Source organism: Dama dama, chromosome 27 (assembly GCF_033118175.1).
Source record: "Dama dama isolate Ldn47 chromosome 27, ASM3311817v1, whole genome shotgun sequence".
NCBI lineage: Eukaryota > Metazoa > Chordata > Mammalia > Artiodactyla > Cervidae > Dama > Dama dama.
Genome location: NC_083707.1, coordinates 41,355,391 through 41,374,578, shown reverse-complemented (window position 1 = coordinate 41,374,578; position 19,188 = coordinate 41,355,391). Strand labels below are relative to the sequence as shown.

General features: G+C 44.1%; 1 protein-coding gene across 4 annotated transcripts in view; it reads right to left on the bottom strand.

Moving 5' to 3' along the window:
- Nucleotides 1-19,188, bottom strand: part of PTPRM (protein tyrosine phosphatase receptor type M) — a 649,948-nt gene that overhangs the window by 192,554 nt on the left and 438,206 nt on the right. For all 4 annotated transcript variants that reach the window (XM_061131248.1, XM_061131250.1, XM_061131249.1 and 1 more), the window contains exon 14: nucleotides 15,365-15,497. In XM_061131248.1, the coding sequence (XP_060987231.1) occupies nucleotides 15,365-15,497 (133 nt within the window). The remainder of the gene's footprint in view (nucleotides 1-15,364; nucleotides 15,498-19,188) is intronic.

Here is a 19,188-nt window from a genome sequence, read left to right as displayed (position 1 = left end):
TGTTTTCTGTTTTTTAATCAAACCCCTAAGGCTGAAATTGCACAAACTCTGCAGCCTGCACAGGGGAGTGATGTTGACTGGACCTGAAGTGCTGTGAGCTTCTAGAACGCTAGACACACGTTCTGCTTGCTGGTGATCTGTGCAGAGTTGCTGTTACTAGTCAAGAAAATTTAAAAAATTGACAGCTGCGAGAGCCTCCGCCAGCACGACCCACATTTAGACCCGTGGTGTCTAAAAATAAGGCATGGGGCACATGGTTGTCTTCACTTATGACTGAAATAAGCAGTGCCTCCCCAGCAATCTGAGCACATGTGTTTTGGCTGGTTCCAGGCTGACGGCCATCCTGCCTGGCTTTAGGAGGGCATTAAGGTGACAATTCAGGAGGTGCTTTTCAGAGGCAATTTGGTCTCCTTGCTGTCACTGCTGTTGGTAACAATGCAGGAACACTTTGGGCTGCCTGCTCTCAATGTGGCTAGATGTATTTCTGCGGCCCTTCTAGCCTCAGGTAAACATGCACAGTCACATCAGTTTTCTCCTGCTGTGGGCCAGACAGAACAACCCTCTCAGCTTCCCAGGCCTATGCGTCCACAAGGCAGACACTCCATCACAGCCTAGCCCCCAGTGCCAAGACTGGTCCAAGGCTCTAAGGCTGACTGTTGGGTAGAATGGTGAGGGCAGTCCTTCAAAACCTGTCGTGACATCCGTTGTCTGTTGTTGTTTGGTCACTAAGTCATGTCCAACTCTTTGTGCGCTATGGAATGGCAGCATGCCAGGCTCCTCTGTCCATGGGATTCTCCAGGCAAGAATACTGGAGTGGGTTGCCATGCCCTCCTCCAGGGGATCTTCCCGACCCAGGGATGGAATCTCTTGCATCTCCTGCATCAGGAGGCAGTTTCTTTACCACTGAGTTACCTGGGAAGCCCCTCAACGTATCACAGTCAACAATAATTTAGAATCCAAAAATTTACTTTAATTTGTCTTTCTCTATCCTACTTAGTTTCTCTCTTAGTTTATGGATCTGTTGTTATGGCTATTTTCTTTTCCTTAGCTTCAGTCACTGGATTTGTTATTTTTCAATGCTCCCAGTTTAATTGTTGTAGATTCTTCACATATTATCTTTAAAGTTAGCAGGGTCACATTTGAAAAAGAAATGATTGCTGAATGTCCTCAGTTTAAGCTAAAAGAACATACTGTTCAGGATAGTAAATACAAGATATTCTGAGAATCCAAAATTTTATAAGTCATAGAACACATGGGATTAAAATAATTGTTGGTGATGCCCTTAGATGCTCTGTGTTAGGAAAAGGACCTGAACGTGACAGAAGAGTGTTACCTTGTATGTCATCAGACCTATAATTTTGACCTCTGCCACTGTGAACTTGTTAATGAAGCTCATTAATCAACCACATTCATACTAGAGTTGGTTTCTTCGTTCATATAATGAACCATCATTTTACTTTGTGACTTCTAACTTCAATTAAATTTTGTTGCTGTTGTTGTTCTTCACATCAGTGTAGATCATAAGAGTAAACATGTATGCAGAATAAGAACACAGTTTATATTGCTTTCCTTCTTTAAAATATCATCAGGGGCTCTGTGCCTGGGAGGCTTCCCTTGGGAGTTATCACCACCAACCTGGGTATAAACTGTGGATGGCAGGGTCCTCAGGATGGGGTGCAGACCTCACCAGTGCCACACTGGTGTGTATCTCACCACACGCGTGTGTGCATGCATGCTGTTGTTCACTGTGTCCAACTCTTTGTGACCCTGTGGACTATAGCCCACCAGGCTCCTCTGTCTATGGAATCCTCCAGGTAAGAATGCTGGAGTGGGTTGCCATTTCCTCCTCCAGGCAATCTTCTTGACCCAGGGATCGAACCTGCGTCTCGTATGTCTCCTGCATTGGCAGGTGAGTACTTTACCACTAGCACCACCCAAGAAGCCCATGTCCCCATGGGAGGGGTGTTCAATAAACTAGAAATGATCTAGAGCTAGGTGAGGTTTACAGAATCAGGCCAGCACCCCAAGGTTCCAGATTAAAAAAAAAAATCACCATTTTAGAACTTAGGGAGGAGTCTCAGGGTGAGTTAGAAGCTCTTTGGAGATCCTAACGGATGGATTATTTAAGTCCAGACACCAGCACAGTGGTCAGGACAATAAGACATTAAACTGCTTTGGAAGCGAAGGCACTGGAGCTCAGGCACTGGAGCTCAGGCACTGGGCAATTTCCTGCCAGCGAGTGACAGCGGGTGGTCCTGGCCCCAGAGTGAGCGTGGCACGCCGTGGGGTCACTCTGGGCTCCTGGGGGCTCCTGGCAAAGTGCTAGATGCCCACTGAGCAGGGGCGGCAGGGCTGTGGTCTCAGGTCTGCCTGGTGTGCTGTGGAGGCTCCAGGAGTCACCAGGGCCCAAGCAGCAGGACATTCTCATGACTGTGGTCTGAGGTCAGCACCGACTAGGGTCTTGGGCTGGACACTGGGTTATCTTGGAAACTCCAGGGCCCTGGAGATTATTTACATTTGGATTCTCTTTCTTAAAGACAGGTCCTAAAGATGGATGTGTGCTGGGTTGGAGGTAAAGGACACACAGGGAAATACACGACCTTTCTATTCTCAGACGATAGCAGATCCATAAATCCGGTTCCTTCTCAAACCCAGCACACGAAGTCAACAGCCACAGTGCTAGCAGGCAGCCTGGTTCTGTCACCTGGGCTCGGCTATGCAGTGGGAGGACCCACGGCACCCCGGGCTCTGACTGGGTCAGCCAGCCACAGTCTATCAGGAGGGCCTTGCTGATAGGGGCCTGCTCCCCCCAACCCTCTATTGTGAGACTCCCTTCACATGATGACCATGATCATGACCAGGGGTGAAAGCCAGCAGGGCCCTGTGGGCCTCTTGGGCACAAAAGCCATTCCTTGATTACAGGAAGTAAGCTTCATTCAGTCCCCAGGACCTTCCCTGACTGAGTTCCAGGGGGCAGATTCAAACAGATACTAATCAGGGAATGAAGGAGATGCAGAGACAGGGGAGGAACAGCCAAGAAACAATAGTGCAGACTTGGGGCAGGTATTGGTTCCCCTTAAGGGAAACACATAACAATAACTTTGAGCTGTTTTGCAGGTACTGAAACCCCCACCAGGGGGGAGAAGTTAACTGTCTACTGCCCACAAGCAGGGAGACCCCAGACCTGTTGGAACCAAAATGCTGATGATGCTGAAGCCCACTTATGTCATCACCAACCATCAGAAGAAAGTCTATAAGCTGACCATGCCCTTTTTGAACCATGACTCCAGGGTAGGACACAGAATTCTGAGGGCATTAGCCTGCTGTGGCCCCTCCTTTACCTGGCGAAGCAATAAAGCTATTCTCTTCTACTTTATCCAAAACTCTCTCTGAGATTTAATTCAGAGTCGGAGTGCAGCCACTGGATTTGGCTTCAGGGGCAGCCTAGGAACCTTTCTCCTATGCAGGGGAACTGTTTTGAAAGACCAGGAAGATGATTAAAATAGAAACAGAATTTAATAAATTTAAAGTTAATCTTCTGAGCGATGGTGCTCTAATAGATGTTGCAATCTGAAGCTCCTCTAGATTCCAAAGTTTCCCGACCTGGCTTAGAGAGAGCAATACAGAAGTCAACAGCCATTCTATGTGCAGCCATCGAGTAGAGATACAGAAGTCAACAGTCGTTCTACATGCAGAAGGACGGGACTGCTCTCGTCACAAACTGGGGATCCACTATCCAAACTACTGTCAGCATCGCAGACAAGATAAACGAAGATTAAATGATCATGTATTTCCAAGCAGGAGCCACCTATTCACCTATTTGAGGGCATCTCAGGAGCTGAAGTGGAGAAGGAAATGGCACCCAACTGCAGTACTCTTGCCTGGGAAATCCCATGGACAGAGGAGCCTGGTGAGCTATAGTCCATGGGGTCATAAAGAGTCGAATGTGACTTACGATTAAACTACCACCACCACAGATGCTAAGGACATGGACAAGGAAGGAGTCCATTGTCTTTTCCTGGTCTAAGACATCATCTACAGCCAGAAGCATGTAGGTGAATTTTTAAATAGGGTCATTTTCACATCTCCTGCTCTGTTTATCTTAAAATAGAACTGGGAATCAGCAATTGATGATTGGTGATTGGATATCCATTTTAAATGGCCAACAGAGTATCAAAAAAATGGTTAGTTGCCAATGATAAAAACTTTAGTAGATTTAATAAAAGAAATCAAGACTTTTGGCTTCTCCAGGGGCTGAAGGGAAGAGGACTGTCTGTTACGTTTCAGCACACCTAAGGGACCCAAACAGCCCAGATCTCCTCTAGACCTGCTCTTCTCCTGGTGCCCCCCTCACCACCTGGTCAGTTTTCCTGGCCCCCGGGAGGCAGTTTTGACTGTGATGCTTAAACTAGGCCTCCTGTGACTTTCAGACGCAAACTCTGAGTCAGCCACATCTTGACAAATTATAAAGAAGAATCTTGATTATTGTGACTACGGAACCATGCAGATGGCAGATGTGTACAATTAAGCCATTCCCAATGCAGACACCCTCAAGCATGTCCAAGTGGCCCCTAAGGTGACAACACCACTCCCAGATGACAGCCGCCGAGCTGAGAGTTTCAGTTAATGCTATGTCACCACTTTGTTCCCGTGGTCTTAACGTACTTCTGAGATTTTCCTCCCTCCCTTTTTGTTTAGCAAAGGTGAGGACTATTCCTAGGAATCAGGCACGGATCCACTTTGAGGAGTGGCCAAGTTCTTCCACGACTGACTTTTGACTCCAAACCCACCACCCGGTTTAGACACATCAGGTGAAAGGATGAAGGATGTTCTGACAGCTCCTGATAACCACACACGGACATTAAGCCGCTCAGGAAATGGCTTTTCCCTGATTTTGTTTCTCTTAATGTTTTCCTTCTGACATAAGGCCAGTGAGCTAATGTTTATCATAAATTCTCATCAAATGCACTCGGAGGAGCTGAGCCATGTGTGGATGCAGTGGGAGAGCTATCAGTGACTACAGGGCTGCAGACCCACGTGAATTACCAAGATGTAAGGCTGAGCATTTCCATTGTGAACCCGCTGAATGGAAGACCTGGAAAACTGGATATTCTAATTTATTTAGGGCAGGTGCTCATTGTATAGAGAAAAATTCATCCTGAGGCTCTTATTCATTTTGTGAATATAATAATTTCTATCTCAATTGATGTTGTTTGTGAAAAACATGCAGGGCAATACACTGTGTATGAAAAATGTTTCAAAGGTGGTTTAAAAATAAGTGATAATTTAAGTAAATGATAGATATGAGCCCATTTTTCTTTTAATTAAGCTGTATCTGAATTTAAATATATCCCTATTCATTTAAATGATTTTAATACATCATGTTGAAAATGTAAGTAATTGTTATTCAGACCTTTAAAAATTATACTTTTCAAAAGAAGGAATCTGTTCACCAAAAAGCCTACAGTATGGAAAAATTAATGAAGCATCTTATATTATAAAACTTACATATTCCTATAATAAAAAGCAATTCGAAGTCCAGAGTGGCACTGAAGGGCTTGCATGAAAGGAGTGTTTTCAGTCTTTAATTACTAAATATACTACATGTCCATTAGGGGCAAAGACTATGCTGGGTGTGAAAGGGTGTCAAAGATGATTAGAAAGGACCACATCACAGCCAGTAATGTGCTAGAATCTAAGAGCAGAGGCAGATGGTACCCAGGTGATTCAGGAGGCTGAATGCCTGGAGAGAGCGGTCTGAGCACTGTGACGAGGTGGGTCTGGGAAGCACTGAATACTAGGTCCAAGCTGGAATTCTGGCATTGGGGCATGGTGCTCCAAGTCATCTCAGGAATATAACTAACATAAAAATGTATTCATGGTTGGGTATGCAGGAGAGAGAAAATGGGCCATGCTTAGGATAACCTGGCCTACATTTTTGGCCAACTTTTGGTTTTGTGTTGTTTTTACAAACAAATAGAAGAAGGCTGGACTTAATAAGTGAGTCAGTTTTTCCTTATTACAGTAAAACCCATAGAAATAGCTTTACTTTAGTTTCACCACACCAGAGCCAAGAAGGGAGTTATATATGAAAACAACCCAAACTCCTTCCAATGGACCTAATGAAGCATGATGCACCTTGAAGGGCACAGTCTGTGAGGATACTGGGCAATGACGTGCCTTTCTTATTTGTCAATACATTATTTACTGCAGCATCTTGTAAAGCTGAGATATGCCAAAAAAGGAAAAAAAAAAGAAAAAAGAAATAACATCCTCTACTAATTAACACGGTAGCTCCTCTTTATCTTCTTCATAAATGATTAAAGAAGATTAAAAGATTTCAGCTATAACGTCTTTCCTTCTTAAAAAGAAATTCAGATTTATGTTAGAAGCAGAGGGTTCATGAATTTTTCCCGAAGAAGTCAGGTTGGACACTGGCTTGCTTTTTTTTTTTTTAACCTATATATATTTCCTATAGTCAAAGCATTTTTCATTACTGTTTCAGTCATTAATAAAAAACAAGAAAGAACTGAAGAAGTGATAAGTTTGAATCCACGGATTCACTGACCAAGAAGACAGGTTTAGTGATGTCTGTCTTAGGATGATGGTCGTCATCCTATCATCCTAAATGAAGCATCCTCAGTTTTCATGTCCTGGGTGTTTCCTACTCTATGACCTAGAATGCAAGGTCGTGCCAACATGAATGAGATGGACGCCCTCTACAAAGCACAAAGAGCCTGGGGGACAGAGCTGGGAACATCAACAAGCCTTGGGGGCCAGCCAGCTCGGAGAACCATCAGTTTCAGTGGTAAACATGCAACCCCCTTATAGGTTCTGTTAGACTTGAACCTCAAGGGTAAGATATAGAGAAAGAACATGTTTTAATAAGCTGTGCAAATGGATACAAGATACAAACGAGCTGTGGTGGAAAGTTCCAGGGCACTCAGGTAGGCATCAATAGGATGGCCGTGCCCTGAGGTGGCAGAGAGAGCCCAGCTCAGGGCTGGTCTCACGGCCAGAGGGTCCACCCTCAATGGACTCCTGTGAGAGCTGAGAGGCCGGGGCTGTGAAGTGGGCTCGGGATCCCTGCTGACGCAGGGTGCTACTCTGGATACGGGAGAGAGAACCCCGCCCTCTGTCCTGATGACCGGCCCTGGACCAAGTCCGGGTCTGACAGGTTCAGATAGAATCTGTGCTCTGTGCCCAGGCTGTGCCCACTCACACGACCGTGGGGAAACCCCCAAGGGAGGCACTATCCGGGCCCCAGCACCCGGCTTTCTTCTCTGTAGGGAGTAAAACGCCGGATGGACCAGGGGCCTCTGCACAAGGAAGACTGTGGGCCAGTTTGGTTGGGAGCGGTTTCCTCTGTGCTCTCAGTTCCAGAGTCTCTGCCCAGACCTGGCCCTGCTGCGGGGACCATGAGCTGTGGCCCTGGTGGCCTTCCTCCCAGCCACCTTCTCAACAGAGACCCACGCTCCCCAAGTGGACATCACACTCCCTCCAGCTCTTGCTCCTGCTGGCCTCCGGGGGCAAAAACAAAGACTCTAAGGTGTGTGATGGGCCTGAGAGGGGACACAGCTCCAGTGCAATGGTGCACTGACCACATAGTTAGTATTGGGGCCAGCACCATGATGCCAATGACACTTCATCTTCTCCTAACACTCTAGGAAAGGTCTATTATGATGCCTTCTGGGCACTGTGCGTGCGGGCATGCTGAGTCGCTTCAGTCATGTCCAACTCTTTGTGACCTCATGGACTGTAGCCTGCCAGACTCCTCTGTCCATGGGATTCTCCAGGCAAGAATACCGGAATGGGTTGCCATGCCCTCCTCTAGGGGATCTTCCTAACCCACGGATCGAACCCGCATCTCTTACATCTCCTGCATTGGCAGGCAGGTTCTTTACCACTAGCACCAGCTGGAACCCCTTTGGGGCATTACACAGAGGAAACTGGGGTCACAAAGCCAGCAGCTTGCAGGCCACATAGCTCACAGGGGCCCATGTCAGCCTCCCATCTCCAGGGCCTGCTGACCCTCCACAGCCCCCAGACCCTAGGGTTTGTGTCTGAGGAGGAGGGAGTGAAGCTCAATTGCTGAAGGCTTCCTACAAAACTCAACAAAGCTCTCCCACTCACTAAACAGACGAGGACACAGCATCTTCTCTGCTGTGAGTTCTCAGGAGAAAACCAATGGCTCCAAGAATGCCATGAACACACACGTTCGAAAGGATTTACAAAATGCTTCTGTTAAGGAGGAAGAGGAAAAAGTGATCCTGCAGCTATTCTCCAGTGATAGCTCAGAAAGGAGATTAAAACATGCTGCCAGTTCGAAATACGTCTAGATTTCTGGCAAGAGTAAATGGCAACAAGACAATAACTGTTCAGTGTCTCTAACTATCGGTTACAAAGCGCAGCTGAGGTTTACTGAGCCAGAGGCACCTCTGAGCTTGACTGCTGCGATCAGGGCAGCAGGTGGGAACAGTGAGACACACCTGGATGTACCCCAGGCTCTCCGAGTACCACCCACGTGATCTTGAACAGCTTCCTGAAATTCTGGGTTACTATCTATCAAGCACCAACTATGTGCTTGAGTCCTCTCACTTAATTTTCCTAACTTCCCCTCCCACCCCCCGACCCGAGAAGTACAAATCATCATCATCACATTTCACATCTGCAAACTGAGTTCAGAGAGGTTATGTGATGCCCCTGAATTTACGCCAACATGAGGTTATGTGACACCCTTGAATTTATGCCAACACGAGGTTACGTGACGCCCCTGAATTTACGCCAGCACCAAGTAGGAGCTGTGAACCCAGGTTTGTGCGATTCTAAAGTCCGGTGACTGCCTCTTATCATTCTGACACTTTCTTCCTGTTAAGTTAAAATAAAAACACAAAAAAACCAACTGGTGCCTGTGTTCCCCACTTTGCTTTTTAAAAGAAAATATTTATAAGGAGCCCCCAGTAGAACATAGTTAAATAAACCAATAGATCAAATCCAGAAACAGTGTGACTACGGGAGCTATTAGAGTCACCACATAAGGTCCTGGTTAGAAAAGAACTGACAAAGGTCGACTTATGGACTTCCCAGGCGGTCTAGTGGTTAAGACTTTGCCTTCCAATGCAGGGGGTGAGGGTTCCATTGCTGGTCAGGGAGCTAAGATTCCACATGCTGTGCAGTCAGAAAGCCAGAACATAAAATAAAAGCAATATTGTAACAGATTCAATAAAGACTTTAAAAATATTCCACATCAAAAACAAATCTTAAAAATAAGATCAATTTATATTTTACCACTGAACAAGGAGCTCATTCAGGTATCATCTAGAAAACCAAAGTACACTAGCTAATTAATTAGGAGGGCATTTCCAGACCAGTTGGGTACATGTGTGTCCTGTTTCACATGTGCTGAAGCATGTGCTAGAGCAGAAGAGTCTCAGCACCTGATTTTTATTTATACGACTACATGTCAAGTACACATAGTCTGCTGCTAAGTCGCTTCAGTCGTGTCCGACTCTGTGCAACCCCATAGACGGCAGCCTGCCCAGCTCCCCCATCCCTGGGATTCTCCAGGCAAGAACACTGGAGTTTGTTGCCATGTCCTTCTCCAATGCATGAAAGTGAAAAGTGAAAGTGAAGTCACTCTGTTGTGTCCGACCCTTAGCGACCCCATGGACTGCAGCCTACCAGGCTCCTCTGTCCATGGGATTTTCCAGGCAAGAGTACCAGAGTGGGTTGCCATTGCCTTCTCTGACACATAATCTAAACAGTCACAAAGACATGGCTACACGGGACTGTCTCAATACGGTTTCAGAAAATGTGATTTTGAAATAGGACTTTGAATAAAGCATTCAGACGACACATTTTTCACATGCAACTGACCCTTAAATATGGTGGAAAAACTTCTTTCTATCTCAAGTGTAAACAGGTTTAGTAAGTGAATTATAGTTAATATCAACTTACCTCTACTCACACACTGCAGATATCTCTTTATTTTACTGTATTTTTTTTTTCAGATATCTCTTTAGAAAGTGGACTTTCATCAGATTTTTCTCCCTTACCTTTTTGGTTTCATGATGTTTTTTGATACTCTACCTACAGTATTGATTTTTTTTTTCTTGGTAGTTACACTGTTTTTTAAATACAATGGAAAGATGCTAAATATTTAATGACATAAGCTGCATTTGCAAAATGTTGTTGTCTAATCACTAAGTCATGTCTGACAAAAGATTGCGACCCCCTAGACTGTACCCCTCCAGTCTCCTCTGTCCGCGGGATTTCCCGGGCAAGAATATTAGAATGGGTTGTCATTTCCTTCTCCAGGGGATCTTTCTGACCCAAGATCAAGCCCACGTCTCCTGCATTGGCAGGTAGATTCTCTACCATTGAGCCACCTGGGAAGTTCACATTTGCAAAATGCACATCTGTTAAAATGTTTTATGGAAAGGAGAGTGAGGTATGGTGCTACAGAATGAAAACAGTCATATTTACCTATAACAGGTGTTCATGCAGTGGGAGAGCTAGCATTTGCTATTTTGACCAAGACTGTGTATCTCTTTAATGATTTCCATTTTGTCACAACTTCTGTAATTTCTATTTACCACAATGACTGAGACAGAAATATTACTGTAATTGATATAAATGTTCTCAAATTTCTAAAAGATCTATAGCAATTTTAGAAACAATAGTAAATATAATTAATCAGGATAAAAATCAATGGTGTTTATATACTAAATTCTGTCAAACATGTTATTGAGATAAATTATTCCTTATGAAAAAATGTTGAAAATGCAGGCATTTTCATTTATACAAATATATTTAATTATACAGGGATGAAAATGATAAAAACTAAGTATCTTCTACTCAACTTACATTAATTTTGAGTGTGTTGTCATGTGACTCTGCAAGAGATTTTTTTATTTCATAGATATTCATCTTAACACCCTTTCTTAACATTTGCTGCATCAAAATACTGCACCCTCAAAAGAACTGGGAAGGGGAAAATACTAAGAAATTGTTTTACCTAAAGAATAAAATAAATAAAAATACATGTAAAGGTCTTGTAAAGGGCATTAAGGAGAGTAGGTTTGTTTTCTAGGCCAGGTTCCAGTATATAAATATTCACAAACAGGTAACAACTAGTCTAATTTGTGATAGGTTATAAAACATTATAGCTAAATAAAACTGAAGGTCGTCTCAGTTTTTAGTCATTATGACTTGGGTGTGAAAGGATTCCCTGAGTTAGTATGAGCTGAACCAATTTTGGACTTCCCTGGTGACTCAGCTGGTAAAGAATCCGCCTGCAATGAGGGTGACCTGGATTCGATCCTTGGTTGGGAAGATCCCCTGGAGAAGGGAACGGTTACCCATTCCAGTATTCTGACCTGGAGAATTCCATAGACCATATAGTCCATAGGGTTGCAAAGAGAATAGATTTTACAGGTTCTATTCCAGGCCTACCTTCAGTAACTAATTTTTAGAGAAGGCTGGCCCTTCAGAAGCCCACACGATCTTAGCTATGACAATAATCGGCAACATCTTCAAGGGAAATTTGTTGTTCCCCTCTCCCAAGAGCTCAGGCCCACGTGGCCTGGCACACTGGCCCACCCAGATGGTCACTACTGACTCTTCCCCGGCGACACAGACTTCCACCTGCATTCCCAGAAGTACTGATGCATTTGCTTCACCCACATTTTTTCCTTGGCTCAGGCTGTCTTTATGACCAATGGTACAAGCTCATGTTGGCTACTGAGTCTAGCCTGGGCAGGAGTGGGTCTCCCAGTTTGATGAGCATAGGCTTGAACCAGCAAACATGACCAACACTACAATCAAAGCCAGCTCTTGGCTGCTCATTCTCTCTCATTTCATCTTTCTGCTGGTCCCCTTTAACTGAGTACCTACTATATGACAACAGGAAACATGTGGCTGAAAGATGAACCTTCACCAGCCAACACTCCATGGAGACTTGAATCTACTGCACAAAGTGAGCTTTGGAGGAGTGACCGGGTATGTTTATAGCATGAGATACATAAGGAGCCCTCACTGCCCTTGTAGGACGCCACCTGGATAGTTGTGTCACCATCAGCTGCCATGTAATAGAAAGTCTGAGAGTTTTGGATTGGGTGGGACTTCAGATGTGGCTGAGTGCAGTTTGCTCAACTTACAGATGAATAAACTAAGGGGCAAAGAAGTTCAGAATCACAGAGTTGGTTAAAATACAGATCCAGGAATTCCAAATCTAAACTCCCTGGCTGCTAACCAAATCCTGTAGCTTATTCCGTATCAATAACTCTCCAGCCACTTACCTGTGATTACTATCATGTTTACCTGTTGTGTTAAAAACACATTTAAAATTTTAGGCTTCAACTTGGAGGGAAAACCCTGAGCAATCAGAAGTTTTTGGAATTTCTATTAACTAGGACAGTCTGAACCACGTGATTGTTTAGGTCAAAATCTTACAAGTTCCTGACAAATTTGCCTTACAAGGCAGCATATTCTATATTTCAGAAAGAGCAAATACCAAAGTGGCACGTGCTGTGAAAATAACCCTTTTAAGGCTATTATCTAGTAAATAATCATGCAAATTTGATAGGAAGTATTGGAATTTAGTCTAAAGTTGTATCAAGGCCATATGTTACCATCGGCAATTTCTTCAAATGCATAATTTATAACATAACCTCCGTGTCTGCCTGAGAGTCCAAGGTAGAATAATAAATTAATCCAGCAGAAGCAGACCCTTGGAGGATGAATTAACATTTAGCTAAGGTCATGAGGGCAACTGGATTGGTGGTTTCAGGCAATTCCTCACAGAGAACTTGCCAGATGACACAAAAATCCAACACATTCCCATGACTAAAAATCAACTCTCCAAAACGCTTAGTTTGAATATCTAGGCATGCAAGGGCCTAGGGCTGCTTAGAATTTATACTGGATCATATTTTAAAAAAATAGTACAAACTACCAGCACCAAAGATAAGCTTTCTATATAAACAGCGAGGTGGGAGAGAAAAAGAGCAGCCAGGAGAAAGTGGATGAGGGGTGATGAAGAAGTAAAAGAGGAAGAAAAAGACAGAGATATAAGGGAGAAAGAAATAGAGACTGATAGCTAGAGATGCAGAGAAGATAAAAGAAAAGGAAGCCAGGGATAAGCAAAGTGAAGAGGGAGAAGGGGGCTCCTAGCTATAAGGTAAAGAAGTTCTGGGGATGGGATGAACAGCACGTGGCTGTACTTAATATCACTATACTAGTAAGTAAGTAAGAAAGTGTTAATTGCTCAGCTGGGTCCGACTCTTTGTAGCTCCATGGACTGTAGCCCATCAGTATACTCCATCCATAGTATTTCCCAGGCAAGAATACTGGTCTGGGTTGCAGTTCCCTTCTCCAGGGGAATCTTTCCTGAACCAAGAATCAAACCTGGGTCTCCAGCATTGCAGGCAGATTCTTACCATCTGAGTCTCTCTATATATACAACACTATAGGGCTGTATATTTAAAAGCGGCTAAGAGAGCAGATCACAAGAGTTCTCAACACAAGAAAGAATATTTTAAAAATGGAGTGAAATTAAATGATGTGTGACCAACAAGAAAAGAAGAAAAGGTAATGACAAGAGGGAGGAGGAGCTGAAATGATGGGGAGCAGCTAGGCCTGTATGAGCCAGGACAGAGCCTCGTCCTAAGGCCTCACCAGACCAGTAAACAAAATACGAAAGAAGCAGCAAGGAAAGCTGTATATGTATGCCTGTACATTTGGATATTAGCTCATCCCTTAAATATCCCTGTGACCCAAGATTTGACCTTCACCCTCGACCTCCTGCTGACAGTAGCCCTGAGCGCCCACGTCCAAGCCCCGGCTTCAGCCGGGCACACATGGATGGACAACTCTGATTGTGGACAGCACTGTTCCTGGGGCATGCCAGCACAGTCTGCCTGCCCAGGGGACGTGTCTACTCCACGGCACAGGAAGACTGGACATAAAAGTGCAGGGCTGAGGTCCCCTCTACATGCCCCGCAGGTCCTAGCTCGTATACACCCGTGACTGGGGACACTCCCGCCAATGGCCGCACCAACAACAGGTTCTTTCTGTGTTACTTCGGCTCCCCAGATTGGCCTACAAGTGGCTGCAACCTCCTGACATTTCTAAAGTTGCTGGTCTTCCTGCCTCGAGCCTTTTTCTCTCCTCGCTGGGCTCAACCTTAACACTGAGTGATCTTTCTAATAGAAAAAGCACATCCCATTACTACATGCTTAAGGGACACCAGTGGACTTAACGACCCGGTCTAGCTCCTTAGATGACCAGACAAGACCTCCCTGACTTGGCTTTGTCAACCTCTAGATCTGCACTTTTGCTCACACTCTAGCATTGTTTTTAATTTTTCTTTAAATTGAAGTTGGTTGACTTACAATGTTGTGTTAATGTCTGCTGTGTAGCAATGTGATGGTTCTTTACATGTGTGTGTGTATATATATATATATATATATATGTATGTATATATTTAATATATTCTTTTTCATGTTCTTTTCCATTATGGCTTATCACAGGATATTGAATATAGTTTCCTGTGCTATACAGTAGAATACAATTGTTTATAACTAATTTTAAACCACATAAAAAATGGATAATTTATCTTACTGCTTCTTGCCATCTATCTTTTATGTTGATCATTTTTATATAAACTGAATACTGTATTATTAAGCAAGTTCTCATCTCCACAAGACAAAAGAGATTGTGTATTTTTCATATATTGGAGGTGACGATTGCTTTTTGCAGCCATACGTGTTTTTCTCCTCCCTTGACCATCCCGGGCTAGAAAGGACACCCTTACTACACCCACCATGTTATCGTCCTTGTCCTTATGTGTCCATGCCCTGAGTCGCTGTCTGGCTGATCCTGAGAGTTCCTCTCTCTTGGGGTACTGTGCTGTTTAATCCCCTGACATGGTGCCTGCGTATAATGCAGGCCCAAGAAACTCCGTCATTGTCATTATCTTCCTTATCATGAGAAGGAGAAATCTCTTTGCTTGTATCCTCAAGATCTATTCTGTTGGTAATAAGTATTAATACTGAACATTTCCTGGTGAACAAGTGATTTTACTGATTCTGCTGAGCTTTATGTACCAACTGGTGGGAAGACAGCTGATCCTTAACGCTGACCTGGCACAAGAAGCTCTTCACAGTCACACAAAATCACAGCTGCGGACTCCAAATGTTTTCCCATAATCTTGACTGCTACATGATGCAAAATAGAACCACCAGAGCCACAGGTGTGGCTTGGTCATCCAAGACAACGGACTAACAGGACACTTTCACACATGAGAAGCCTCTTGGCCAGCAGTGGGCCAGAAGCACCTGCATGGCAACAGCCAGGGGCTCACCTTTTCTTCATCACCAGCACGACCCCGAGAAATATGATCACGAACAGCAGGATGCCAGCGATGACCCCTGCGATCTTGACTGTGTGGTCTGTTTGCTTCTCGGGTTCTGGGACTGGTTTTGGAGTGGCGGCTCCTGCAGGAGTGGGGGAGACAAGAAAAGAGACACGGTGGGTAAGGGAGAATATAAACGTTAGCTTTTTAAATTTTCGCCGCCTTTAACAGAGTCGTAAGACTTATCGGAGCCAGCAGACAGACGGGCTTTGATTTTTTTCAGCAGCTTTCACAGGCGCTGAAAGGGGTGTAATTGTTCTCATTGTTCTTCCATATTTCACTAAACCCCAACACTAGTTGGAAAGCACACCCACGCCTGACCCTTTTATGAGAGACTCTTCTCAAACACAGTTTTTAAAATATTTTTATTATCTCTATGGGCTCCCTGATCTTTCTGCCTTTTTAAAAACTTGCTAACAACACAATAGACATCCTCAGCCTTTATCCAAATTTGATTTGCTGGAACACTTCCCCCAATTATTTTTCATAAATGAAGCAGTAATTCCATAACATATTAGCCCAAACACCTGGAGAGGGGAGATAAGCTCATTTACTGTGCATTTTACCAGCAATTGTTTTTTTTAACACAATAGAGATATTCCCCCCCACCCCCCTGCCTTTGAAAAGCTAAATCTAGGTCACATCTGGTAGGCAAAGACTCCTTCTAAGCAATTTATTCACAAAGTGGGAAGCAGCCGATGATCACACTCCTGTCGCCCACATTTGGTATCTGTTTAAATGAGATAACCAGGGCCTGCCAGTGGCTACTGTCTTAGCTCTCCCATTTCCCAAACACCGTCCGTCCTGTTTACAGTATAATGCAATGGAATGTCAAATCTGTGTCTGATGAAATATCCATTACCTCTGCTAAATGAGCTCGGGATGAAAAATATTAGGATTCTAATGTTCTATTCACTAAACAGAATCCACTTTCTAAGGGCTTCTCCCTTTTTCATCAGAACATGACAGCCCTCGGCATCTGAGCCATCACATCCCCTCCCTACTGATACAGCTCGTTGGGAAAGTGGGGATTTTACGTCCAAATCTCCCACGTTAGAATTTTCTTCTTGTTGGGAAAAATGAAATTAACACTGACTCTTGGTACCAGTCCTTTCTACCCTTTCGCTAGGTTTTAACCATCACTGTGTCCTATGTGCTCCACATGGGGCTTGGTCTGAGTCACAGCAGGGAAGTCAGGGGTTAGACTATAACTTGCCATCTGTTTCCACTGGGAACGTATAAACGCTTCTTTCAAAAGTTATTCATATTAAGATTTTATACGAGACTCTGGACCCTGAACATGGCAGTGGCCATCAGACAGATGGAACTGGTCAAGATCAGAGAAACACAAGGCAGGAGACACCTGAAACCATGTCTTCTTTCCAATCCAGTCGACGGTAGCAAGGAGAGTAGTTGTGATGCAAAAATCATACCTTATTAATAAGCCCTTCTGGATAGAATGATTCTTTACAGGACTTTTTTTTATTTCTGACCACTTCAGGGAGATCTCCTGCTATTCTGTTTGAAAGAATGTCCCTCCAACAGGTGTCAGATGAACCTTGAAGATATCACTATTACCATTTTTTATTGTAATAACACCTGAAGTATATACCCCAATACTGGAACACATAGCCAAGTGGTAGATTTGAAGGATAGTACTTCTTTAACTATACTGCTAAGAAAAATTTTAAGTTAAAATGTGTATGGTTTAAAAGATGAATAATAGGTGAAAACAGCCATCCATGTAAAAATAACATAGCTCAAATTCACGAAACTGACAAAAAGCCCAATTGTTTTCAATTTTGATTTTTTAAATCTAATTTGAAAACTTAAAAAAAAAAATCTAATTGGTTTTATTCTCCCAAATGCTGGCACACTGGGAGCCATTCCATTTATCTAACTAGAGATAGATTAGAAGTTCTCCAGGTATGCTTTCTCCCATCCAAGTACTAACCAGGCCAGACCCTGCTTTGCTTCTGAGATCAGACGAGATTGGGTGTGTTCAGGGTGGTATGGTGGTAGACTACTTTCTAAACAAATGACTCTCTACGTTTTTTGTAGCTAAATTATGCCAGTAAATACTCAGGGAATAAATTATTTAGAAAAACTGGATATGGCTTAAAAATTTAAATGTAAACAATTACAAGGATTAAACTCATACACTGTAAACACTCCATGAGAGAAGAGTTGGTCGTGTTAACGGTCACATGTCTGGTTCTGTTAACTAAACAACTAGTCACGTTGTGCTTTAGCCTCTTCTCTAAGCTCCGTGAGAACTGGGGAGTGATTCTGCCCATCCTGGGGTCAGGGAGAGACATCAGCCCTGCGACCCCTCATTCCCTGTAGGAAACAGGCGAGTGCCCCGCTGTGCAGCCGGCGAAGCTCAGCATCCTCGTTCCTTAGCACTTACTCAACTTGTTTCACGTTGCAGGCCAAGAAAATGCAATGTTCAGCCTCCACAGGACACAGGGGCAAGGGGATCACAGCAGGAATTGTGCAAAATGGGGGAGCAACTCAAAAAGGGCGAGGAGGGCTGCCCTGCAGGTTTGCCCACACAGTCACCAGCTTACTACCTGGGTGAAGGGGCTGAACTACCCTAGAGAAGCATCAACATAAACAGAAGCTGGGCTGAAATAAATCATGACCCCAAGACGATCTCACAGAAGTGTGTCATTAACTGCAGCTTCCCTCGGGGACACACCATCCCTGCCTTCTCCATGTTCTGCCCTCCATCCTGCCTGAAATGGACCTGCTTCTGTCCCTCCCCCTCAGGACGCTCTTCTCTCTCCCTTTTCCCTTTGGAAACCTGTGGCTGTGACCTATCAGTCAGCCACAGACAGGATAATCTGTGACAGAGTGGTTGTTGTTGGTAGCTTGTTTCTTTCCCCCTGGGGCTTCCCTGGTAGCTCAGTTCGTAAAAAATCCACCTGCAATGCAGGAGACCCTGGTTTGATTCCTGGGTCAGGAAGATCTGCTGGAGAAGGGATAGGCTATCTGCTCCAGTATTCTTGGGCTTCCCTTGTGGCTCAGCTGGCAAAGAATCTGCCTGCAATGTGGGAGACCTGCGTTCAATCCCTGGGTTGGGAAGATCCCCTGAAGAACAGTAAAGGCTACCCACTCCAGTATTCTGGCCTGGAGAATTCCATGGACTAAATAGTCCATGGGGTTGCAAAGAGTCAGACGGGACTGAGCTACTTTCACTTCACTCACTTCGTTCCCCCTTACCCAAATCTACCAATGTAACAGTGTAACTTACAAACTGCTTGGCAAGAGGTTTTTTTAAACAATATTTTTCCCTTGTCTTGTTATTTTTGTGTCAATTTTCTAATGTTACAACCTTTCATTCCTTTTTTTTTTCCCTTGGTATAAATTCGAATTCTTCATGGAAAGGCATTTTTTTTCCCCCTCTACTGTGCATTCCGCTTAGAGGATACTGCACGTGTCCGCATGTGTAGCTCCTTTTGAAGAGAATAAATTCAGATGTATGCATCTAAAAGTGTGCATTATGTGGGCTTGGACATAGTCACTAAAATGATAAATATGCTAAATATTTCCGGGGGAAGGAGGGTGAATATCACCTCCATGGATGTGCAGGCTGCTGACTCCTAGTGACAGCTCCAGGAGTACTGTTCTAATGACCAAGAAGAGCTTTTCAAAAAAAAAAAAGGATGGTGTTCCAGTGAATCTGCATTATTTAAGGTTTCAGATACAACATCCAATGTGAAAAAAATCTCAAAAGAAAAGGAGTGATTATCCACGGCAGTGGTTGGTTG